Source organism: Oncorhynchus clarkii, chromosome 5 (assembly GCF_045791955.1).
Source record: "Oncorhynchus clarkii lewisi isolate Uvic-CL-2024 chromosome 5, UVic_Ocla_1.0, whole genome shotgun sequence".
Taxonomy (NCBI): Eukaryota; Metazoa; Chordata; class Actinopteri; order Salmoniformes; family Salmonidae; genus Oncorhynchus; species Oncorhynchus clarkii.
Genome location: NC_092151.1, coordinates 13935328 through 13946158, shown reverse-complemented (window position 1 = coordinate 13946158; position 10831 = coordinate 13935328). Strand labels below are relative to the sequence as shown.

The following is a 10831-nucleotide window of genomic DNA, read 5'->3' as shown; positions in this document are numbered from 1 at the left end:
TACAAAATAAAGTTGGAGTGGTTATATTGTGTTTCTCCTTTGTCTTTGTCTATAGTAGACTGGATTAAATCAGATTGTGCATTGTTGGCTATGAAACTTTTAAAGGTAATGTTACCACATTCAGGGAGACTGCATTCAAGGTAAACGTTGCATATGTTGGCTCAATCTGAAATGACCTTTACATGACCAGCGTGCTTTAACGCAGATTTACTGCTGATCGGATTGAATCCCGGCCATAGGGTGCAATTCAATTGAGGAGGAAAACCAGGCTGTTTGAGATGTCAATGATATAAAAGTACCCCTTGGTTGATGCACATTTTTGTGCTGGCCCTGTGTGTGGATGTATTAACCTTGTTTAAATGTTGTTTTTGACTAGGCAAGTCAGTTAAGAAAAAAAATATTATTTACAGTGACGGCCTAGGAGCAGTGGGTTAACTGCCTTGTTCAGGGGCAGAACGACATATTTGTACCTTGTCAGCTCGGGGATTCGATCTCGCAACCTTTCCGTTACTGGCACAACGCTCTAACCAATAGGCTACCTGCTGCCCTAATGTCTCTTGATAAGGTTATTCATCTGATGTCAAAAATAGCTGTCATACTCCAGACCAGAACATTTTAATTACTTGTAGATGACAAATTTAAGTTGTTGCATTATCTGAAACAATGTTCTTCTGACATTTGTAGCGCAATCATTGTGGTTGCGTTCCAAACTGCCTATATTGTAGGCTAGTTGCCTTGCACAGAATGTAACATCTTATTTAGCCGTACCTGTCAAACACTAGACCTACATTTGTGGAGGTCTGGGACCAATCAGATGTGTATCAGATTTCTTCAAACGCAAGTAGAGTTTAACATGGCAGGAAACACATAATAAGTTGCGCAGCACGACTACATTGCAGGCGGTATGGAACGTGGCCGGTGATATAACATCCTAACCACGTGTATACGAACACGGAAGTTTTCGCTGTTTTTGGTCAGACCAGATGCATTGTGGGAGCAGGTTGTGTAAACCAAAAATGTCAGCCTCAAGTTACAACAGTTTTTGGCGGACTGGCTGGGATGTTTTGCGGGTTCCGATAGCCAAAATCAGCCTAGCAGTTGCACTATCTAATTTCCCGTTGAGGTGCAGTGCCAGGGCATATAGCACAGGCCGCGCCACGTTTGGATCCAAACTCATCTCCACTCTTCCCCTGCGCGCAACCAACAGGCGCGTCTTTGGGTTCGCTTTTTTGTTCGGAGGGGGAGTCGGCTTGTATCAAACCATACAATTCTCATTTCAACAGCATTTTGCAGAGGATGAATTGCCCATTGTAAGGATTTCAACTATTTATGCTTCGTACTTTTAACTCTTCAATATCACGTAATTCATTGTTTAACCTCATTCATTGTGGCTCATGCATTCTTTATTACAATGTATCTGTCGCTCTCTCTAACGGTCTACAGCTTTTCCATGGATGTCCACAAAACTTGATGTAGTTGCACTGTACTTTTGAAAGTATGTCTCATGTTTTGCTGCAACGGATCAGAAATAATGATATTGGGATAAACACTGTATGCAATCGTATATTTACCCACAGCTCCCCAATCTCCAATATAGCATCCCCACAAACCACGGCTCTGATCTGACGTTTGCCACCGACTTAACGTTTACCTTATACCAGTACAAGACCTGTCCATACTGCAGCAAAGTGCGGGCATTCCTCGACTACTATGGTTTTCAATATAAGGTTGTGGAAGTCAACCCTGTCATGCACACGGAGATCAAATGGTCATCGGAGTACCAAACGGTGCCCATTCTTATGGTGGAGGGGAAAGAAATTGTGGTAAGCAGAGTAGATCTCAAACTTGAAGAAAAAGTGTTTCAAGCAAGTACTCAATTTGTTTACCTTTTTGTTTAATAAAACCATCTTTCTCTAATTGCTTGTCAAACAGCAACTGAACAACTCATCTGTCATTATCAGTGCAATGAAGACGTGCATGATTGACAAGTAAGTAAAGAATGTAATTAAATAAAAAGCAGAATGACCTATTGCATTTCAACCCTACAATATCACTTATTTCTATACCTCTGTTCTCTTTTACTTTGCAGAGAAAGAACGATGTCAGAGGTTGTAAAGTACTTTCCGAGACTCCCGTCTACCAATGCCTGGGGGAATGAAGTTCTGGAGTACACTAACAAATACTGGGTGATGTTGAATGAGATTAAGATCACTGAGGTGTACACATCTAAAAATGCCAGAAAGTAAGTTAGCTCTATGTTGTATTGATCTAAGAATTTGATTGTTGTGATTTGTTCAATATTTTCTACATGCGCTAGAGTACATCTGTAAAGTGATGGGTATAAGCAATATAGCTGAAAAAATTTCACATTTCACAGGGTGGAGCTACCCTCCAAATTGATTCCAGTTCTTTCAGATCTACATAACTTCATAGGGGGTATGGGCTAGCAAGAGGTAGTTTTTGGATTGGGCAAATCTCTGTTCTTTTTTCCAGGGAGGAGGTACGATGGCGTCAGTGGGCCGATGACTGGCTAGTGAACCGGATAAAGCCTAATGTGTACAGGACTCCCGCTGAGGCCTTAGCCACCTATGACCACATAGTGCGTGAGGGCAACTTTGGTTCTGTTCCTTTTGCCAAGTATGGAGGGGCCTTCTATATGTTCTGGGCCTCCAAGGTCCTGAAAATCTGGTGAGTTTCAGATTGCTGTCAATCGTTGCAAATTACTAGATTTTATATGGAATGTTTTCAATTTCATTCTCTTCAGTATGCTGGTCAATTTGTGAGTTTGTGAGTTTGTGCCTGGTCTTCCCCTCTGTTCCTGCCCCCACATAGGTACAAGTTACAGGACGATGTAAGGGAAGATTTGTACATGGCTGTGAATGAGTGGATAACCGCTATTGGGAGGAAGAGGAAATTCATGGGTGGTGACAAACCCAACCTCGCTGATCTGGTAAGATTTGTTGGGTTGTGACAGTTTGAAAGGAAATTCCATTTCAGTTGGGTACAATTTACATTGACATGTTAAATTGAATACACTTGTTGACAAGGGACCTCAATTTAGTAATAAAAATACATGTTATTTTAAGAGTTTTTCAAGACACCCAACTCTTGACTTAATTATTTGATAGGTTATCAGCAGTGTAAATAATGACTATTTCTTTCTGAAGGCGGTGTATGGAGTCCTCCGATCCATGGAGGACCTGGAGGCCTTTTACGACGTGATGGAAAACACCAAGGTGAAGAAGTGGTATCTGGCCACAGAGAAACAAGTGAAGGAGCAAGGTGGTCGGAACCTATGTAGAAAACCACTGCAGAACTATCATGGCATAACTGAGTTCTAGGTTGCTGATTCAGGCTACCACTGCACATAGAACATCTGGATGCAAAGGTTCTCTACCAGTCAGCACACTTTCATAACATGTTACAGGTGACAGTTTTATATGTGAATGAACAGACAGTCTACCATGTTTCATGTTCTCTGTACAATCAAAGCCTCTTTCAAATATCTTTATGGATACAGTCTTAGTTTCCCAGAGAAAATGTAGCTCAATAGTCATTTTATGTATGTATTAAAATAAATGTGTGTGTGTGTGTGTGTGTGTATGTATATATATATATATATATATATATATATATATATATATATATATATATGTGTGTGTGTATATATATATATGTGTGTGTATATATATGTGTGTGTGTATATATATATGTGTGTGTGTGTGTATATATATATGTGTGTGTATATATATATGTGTGTGTGTGTATATATATATGTATATGTATGTATATGTATATGTATGTATGTATGTGTGTGTGTGTGTGTGTGTGTGTGTGTGACTATTTAACAGTTAATGTATTGCAGTAATAGACTGTTATTCACTCTTTGTGAATCTGCGAAGTAGACCACTAAGCATGTTTAATTATTTTATCCGTATGCATACCTGCAATTTCATTCGTTTTATTTGCTGGTGTTGTATTACCCTGGCACTTCGTTGGTCAAGCTGTGTCATAGGCCAGATATTTTATACACACAGTCGTGGCCAAAGGTTTTGAGAATGACACAAATATTAATTTCCACAAGTTTTCTGCTTCAGTGTCTTTAGATATTTTTGTCAGATGTTACTATGGAATACTGAAGTATAGTTACAAGCATTTCATAAGTGTGAAAGGCTTTTATTGACAATTACATGAAGTTGATGCAAAGAGTCAATATTTGCAGTGTTGACCCTTCTTTTTCAAGACTTCCGCAATCTGCCCTGGCATGCTGTCAGTCTTCTGGGCCAGCCCATTGGCAGCCCATTGCATAATCAATGCTTGGAGTTTGTCTGAATTTGGGTTTTTGTTTGTCCACCTGCCTCTTGAGGATTGACCACAAGTTCTCAATGGGATTAAGGTCTGGGGAGTTTCCTGGCCATGGACCCAAAATATTGTTGTTTTGTTCCCCGAGCCACTTAGTTATCACTTTTGCCTTATGGCAAGGTGCTCCATCATGCTGGAAAAGGCATTGTTCGTCACCAAACTGTTCCTGGATGGTTGGGAGAAGTTGCTCTCGGAGGATGTGTTGGTACCATTCTTTATTCATGGCTGTGTTCTTAGGCAAAATTGTGAGTGAGCCCACTCCCTTGGCTGAGAAGCAACCCCACACATGAAGGGTCTCAGGATGCTTTACTGTTGGCATGACACAGGACTGATGGTAAGCGCTCACCTTGTCTTCTCCGGACAAGCTTTTTTCCGGGTGCCCTAAACAATCGGAAAGGGGATTCATCAGAGAAAATGACTTTACCCCAGTCCTCAGCAGTCCAATCCCTGTACCTTTTGCAGAATATCAGTCTGTCCCTGATGTTTTTCCTGGAGAGAAGTGGCTTCATTGCTTGCCTTCTTGACACCAGGCCATCCTCAAAGTCTTCGCTTCACTGTGCGTGCAGATGCACTCACACCTGCCTGCTGCCATTCCTGAGCAATCTCTGTACTGGTGGTGCCCCGATCCCGCAGCTGAATCAACTTTAGGAGACGGTCCTGTCGCTTGCTGGACTTTCTTGGGCGCCCTGAAGCCTTCTTCACAACAATTGAACCGCTCTCCTTGAAGTTCTTGATGATCCGATAAATGGTTGATTTAGGTGCAATCTTACTGGCAGCAATATCCTTGCCTGTGAAGCCCTTTTTGTGCAAAGCAATGATGACGGCATGTGTTTCCTTGCAGGTAACCATGGTTGACAGAGGAAGAACAATGATTCCAAGCACCACCCTCCTTTTGAAGGTTCCAGTCTGTTATTCGAACTCAATCAGTATGACAGAGTGATCTCCAGCCTTGTCCTCGTCAACACTCACACCTGTGTTAACGAGAGAATCACTGACATGTCAGCTGGTCCTTTTGTGGCAGGGCTGAAATCCAGTGGAAATGTTTTTTGGGTATTCAGTTCATTTGCATGGCAAAGAGGGACTTTGCAATTAATTGCAATTCATCTGGTCACTACTCTTCATAACATTCTGGAGTTTATGCAAATTGTGAAAATTAATATTTGTGTCATACTCGAAACATTTAGCCACGACTAGTTGCTCAGGTATAAGTCAAATCTCTGATTAAAGTGTGGCATTACAACAATAGAAGAGTTGATTTCAGCACATAGTGTGGGACAAGGCTTGGTAGAAGTTGCGCCTCACCACTGTTAAAGGGTCCGACTCCCTCTAGAATTGGGGATAGAGCAAATTGAGGATAATGGCTAGCATCTACCGCCATGTTGATCATGCCTTCTTCCAATACTGGATTTTATTCACATTTGATACAAAATGTTGCATCACAGATGTACACAAACTGTAGCATAATTATCTGGTTAACTGTACTGAGATTATGATTGAAGAATTGGCTAGATCAAGGCCCTTTATAACAAGGTATTTATCTGAAGCAACCAACATGGCCTTAGTATTGGGACCATCTCATTTTAAATGTCAAACTCTTAAGGGTGCTAATAAAGCATTTCAATTGTAATTAATGACATGAAGATTGGAGAATAAGCAGAATGTAAAATATTAAAAAAGAAATACATTACGATAATTGTAAACCCAAGGTATTTTGTGTTGATTACCTTTATCTTTTTGTTTTTAACAATTTGCTTTGTTTTTCCATATGTAGTAGACCACAACTTTTATTTTGAGGACCACAAAATATATCCCCAACTGACAAGTTTTTTTATTTAGTAGACCACACAAGAGTCCCCTTCCCTTTTGCTTTATCACTGGCATGGTGGGAGGGGATGTTAGGCTGCGTTTACACAGGCAGACCAATTCTGATATTTTTGCCCACTAATTGGTCTTTTGACCTGATGTGAAATGATTTTATCAATCTTTTTCAGAGCTGATCTGATTGGTCAAAAGAACAATTAATGAAAACAATATCAGAATTGGGCTGCCTGTCTAAACACATCCTTAGAAGTTAGTTTCCCCTGGAGAACAAAAATAACGTACAACTTAACAGCTACAAAAATATCTTTACCAATGAAATACCTCTTCTTGATGGTCATTACTATGGGCAGCCCAATTCCAATTTTTTTCAATCAGATTTGGGCTGCCTGTGTAAACGCAGCCATAGCAACTCACACTGACCACGTTTACACGTGCACAGTATTCCGGATAGTAGCTCATATCCCACTTAAGGTCTTATTGGGGATAACCTGTGTACATACACTTTTGATATCCCATTCAAGAGTATCCCTGTATCCATGAATAAACAGAATAGTCCTCATTTAAGTTAATATGGGTTAAATTGAATAGTAACAGTTCTGGACACTGACTGCAGGCCTATAAAGTAACTGAAATCTGGACACTGACTGCAGGCCTATAAAGTAACTGAAATCTGGACACTGGCTGCAGGCCTATAAAGTAACTGAAATCTGGACACTGACTGCAGGCCTATAAAGTAACTGAAATCTGGAAACTGACTGCAGGCCTATAAAGTAACTGAAATCTGGACACTGACTGCAGGCCTATAAAGTAACTGAAATCTGGAAACTGACTGCAGGCCTATAAAGTAACTGAATTCTGGAAACTGACTGCAGGCCTATATAGTAACTGAAATCTGGACACTGACTGCAGGCCTATAAAGTAACTGAAATCTGGAAACTGACTGCAGGCCTATATAGTAACTGAAATCTGGACACTGACTGCAGGCCTATAAAGTAACTGAAATCTGGAAACTGACTGCAGGCCTATAAAGTAACTGAAATCTGGACACTGACTGCAGGCCTATAAAGTAACTGAAATCTGGACACTGACTGCAGGCCTATAAAGTAACTGAAATCTGGAAACTGACTGCAGGCCTATAAAGTAACTGAAATCTGGACACTGACTGCAGGCCTATAAAGTAACTGAAATCTGGACACACTGCTGGCCTATATAGTAACTGAAATCTGGACACTGACTGCTGGCCTATAAAACAACTGAATTCTGGACACTGACTGTTGGCCTTGTTGGAATCGGCTAAACTTTGAACATTGAGATATGAAATAAATGATAGAGACGAAGCCTTGAATAGAAAGAGTCTGTAGCAACCCAGAAGGCTTTGGAATGTGTTTGATGGAGGAGAGGAGAGCTGTGGATTAGGTGAAGGAGGGGTTGAGGTCAGGAGGTGAGGGGTGAGGTCAGTTCCCCTTAAGGGAGTAATCAGGGTTAGTATCTGGTTACCTTCTTTCTCTTGGGCATAAACTAAGGATGGAGAGAGGGAGTGTCTTAAGTAGGATGTATATAACTGTGATGTCTGAAATGTTTTGCTGTCTGATTACAGCTGTACAGAACCTTTGGGAATGATTACACTTGGTTAAAGCTTCTCTAGTGTCTGTGGGTTATTTCCTCTGAAAAATAAGAACCTAACAATGTAAACTTCTGACCCACTGGGAATGTGATGAAAGAAATAAAAGCTGAAATAAATAATTCTCTCTACTATTATTCTGACATTTCACATTTCACTTAAAATAAAGTGGTGATCCTAACTGACCTAAAACAGGGAATTTCAATTAAATTCAATTTCAGGAATTGTGGAAAAACTGAGTTTAAATGTATTTGGCTAAGGTATATGTACTTCCGACTTCAACTGTAGCTAGATGTAGAAAGCTAATGTTAACTAGCTGACATTGCCCATTTATGGAAGTTAGGCTAGCGAGGAAGCATTTTAGCCAGGTAGCCTAGGAGGACAACAAAAAATAAAAGTATGTACTGTATGACTGTGTGATAGACCGTTTCGTCAACATGAAAGAAAGGAGGATGGCAATATGTTTTTTCTACTTGCGCGAACGCACACACAGACACGCACACAGAAATCAGAACCATGGACAGCCACATCATATTTAGCTTATGTTGATTGGACTAAATTGTTTTTGGTATCTTTTAGTTGTCAATGTATTAGACTAAGCATAAGTGATTTGATGATGTTGAAATTGAAGTAGTACTGGAATAGTGGAGGTAGGTCCTGTTTTCTTTGCGATTTGCGGTAACTCTCTGTGGTTCTAAATAGTTGTTTTGTCATCCGAAGATGTTGGAAACATTAACTTGCTTGACCATGCTGTAGGTCATGTAACTGTTTTGTTACATGCAATATCAAATTGATTTATATAGCCCTTTTTACATCAGCTAATATCTCAAAGTGCTGTCCAGAAACCCAGCCTAAAACCCCAAACAGCAAGCAATGCAGGTGTAGAAGCACGGTGGCTAGGAAAAATTCCCTAGAAAGGCCAAAACCTAGGAAGAAACCTAGAGAGGAACCAGGCTATGAGGGGTGGCCAGCCCACTTCTGGCTGTGCCGGGTGGAGATTATGGCAGAGGTTGCTCTCCGGTTTTGTGATGAAACAAAGGTGTGGTTGAATTTATTCTGTGCCTTCTTCTTATTGTCTCTGCCTTTAGGCCTGTGTATCACGGTTGCAAGGCATATGAACTAACAGGTTTTATACAACGAGTGGGTCTAATCTTGAATTCTGATTGGTTAAAAATTCATTCCGCCCGGTGTCTATTCCGCAAGTTGTCACTGGCTAAATCTATGACGTTAAAATGCCTATTTACTCTGTTCCATCTGACTGCGCAATCCACTGTCTCATCAGCCCAGCCAGCCATGAACTTGATCTCCATGATAAAAAGCATCTAGACATTATCTCACATTTCTTTTAGACTAACATTATGTTTTCAACAGCAGAGATTTGTATAAACCTTGCTGTCTGTCTCTCTGACTTTTGCAACATTGTTTCAATATTCAAATCTAATCTCCAGCTGTCCCATAGTAATGAACATGTCGGTAGTCGGGATGAGCAAACAGGCAGGCAGCTTTTCTCAGCTAGTCGAATCAGAATCATTTTAATTGATATATACAAAGATCTATCAATAGAAAACAGGTCAAAGAAACAAAGTGCAGCTAGTTTGCTGTCTTTCCAGCTTCAGCTTGAAGTCATTGTGTTAGCTGTGTTGTTGGTTAGCTCCTCTGAACAACAGTGTCCTGACAAGAGAGCACATTTTCTACACGCGAAATCGTGCATCATTAGCTCATTGTTATGGATGTGTCAAAATAAATGTCACTAGAAAACAGCTTAAACAAATGCAAATGCAGCTAATTTGCTGTTATTCTGGCTGCACTGTTTCACATGACTGTAAATTATCCATAGTTGGCTAGCTAGCAAGCAAGGGATATGAACATTGCCAGCCAGTATGTCACGTCTCTAGCAACTGAATCGATAGAACGAACGACCAGCCAGTTTGAGTAGCAACCCTAGATTTGTGCCGGGACTTTATCTTGTGGAAGGATGAAATACTATGAATGAATTCATCAAAATATATTTTTTCATTAAAATATGTCAATCATTATTTGAATATGTTGGTAACCAGTTGTATAAAACTGATAATGCCCTCAAAGCCGGTGTTTGGAGGATATATCGGCACGGTTTGCCTGACCTCGACTTCATCTCGGGCCTAACAACACCTGTGCCAATATTTCCTCCAAACACCGGCTTCGAGGGCATTATCACTTAAATACTCCACACTCTAGAACAGTGTTTCCTAAACTCAGTCCTGAGACTGGGTGCACATTTTGGTTTTTGCCCTAGGCCTACACAACTGATTAAAATAACCAACTTATCAAGCTTTGATTATTTGAATCATGGTATATGTTCAATCCTATACTTACGAATTGTGCTAAGTTTGGATGTGATACTGAATTGAATCAACCAGACTCAGAGTTAAACTTCAAGATGTCTTTACTCCATCACTGTCGGTGTATCAAACCCTCCATTCCTTTAATGACGTGGTGACGTCATGTATGTCACATTAATACACAACAGTATATGGCCAATATACCACAGCTAAGGTTTGTTCTTAGGCACGACACAATGCGGAGTGCCTGGATACATCCCTTAGCCTTGGTATATTTAGCAATAAGGCCTGAGGGGGTGTGGTATATGGCCAATTTACCACAGCTAAGGGTTGTTCTCAAGCACGACGCAATGTGCCTTACTGCTATTATAAACTAGTTGCCAACGTAACTAGAGCAGTAAAAATACTTGATTTGTCATACCCGTGGTATACGGTCTGATATACCACCGCTGTCAGCCAATCAGCATTCAGGGCTCGAACCACCCAGTTTATAATTGCCATTTATACAATGGGTTGGTCTAATCCTGGAAGCTGATTGGTTAAAACCACGTGATCAAACAAAGCTTCAAATCGGTACATTGTGTTAGATCAATAGCGCTTTGAAATCTGAATCGGAGCTCCAGTATCAATCGTCACATCACTTGCTGTAGAGTAGCAGATCCAGCTTGATAAAGCTTGCCTGACGATAATATGCTTCAGGTGTGTG

At 40.5% G+C, this 10831-nt stretch overlaps 1 protein-coding gene across 3 annotated transcripts; it reads left to right on the top strand.

The window, feature by feature from the left end:
* The first annotated feature begins 976 nt into the window (after positions 1-976).
* On the top strand, positions 977-3596 carry LOC139409855 (prostaglandin E synthase 2-like). Of its 3 annotated transcripts, none has more exons than XM_071155245.1 (7): positions 977-1310; positions 1444-1823; positions 1933-1988; positions 2090-2242; positions 2494-2688; positions 2833-2950; positions 3168-3596. In XM_071155245.1, exons 2-7 carry the CDS (start codon positions 1554-1556, stop codon positions 3339-3341), a joined length of 966 nt encoding a protein of 321 aa, XP_071011346.1. In that variant the 5' UTR covers positions 977-1310; positions 1444-1553; the 3' UTR covers positions 3342-3596. The 3 variants fall into 3 exon arrangements, with proteins under 3 accessions (XP_071011346.1, XP_071011343.1, XP_071011344.1); XM_071155242.1 differs by having other exon boundaries at positions 984-1310; positions 1578-1823; positions 3168-3594; XM_071155243.1 differs by having other exon boundaries at positions 1002-1310; positions 1662-1823; positions 3168-3550.
* The last annotated feature ends 7235 nt before the right edge of the window (positions 3597-10831 follow it).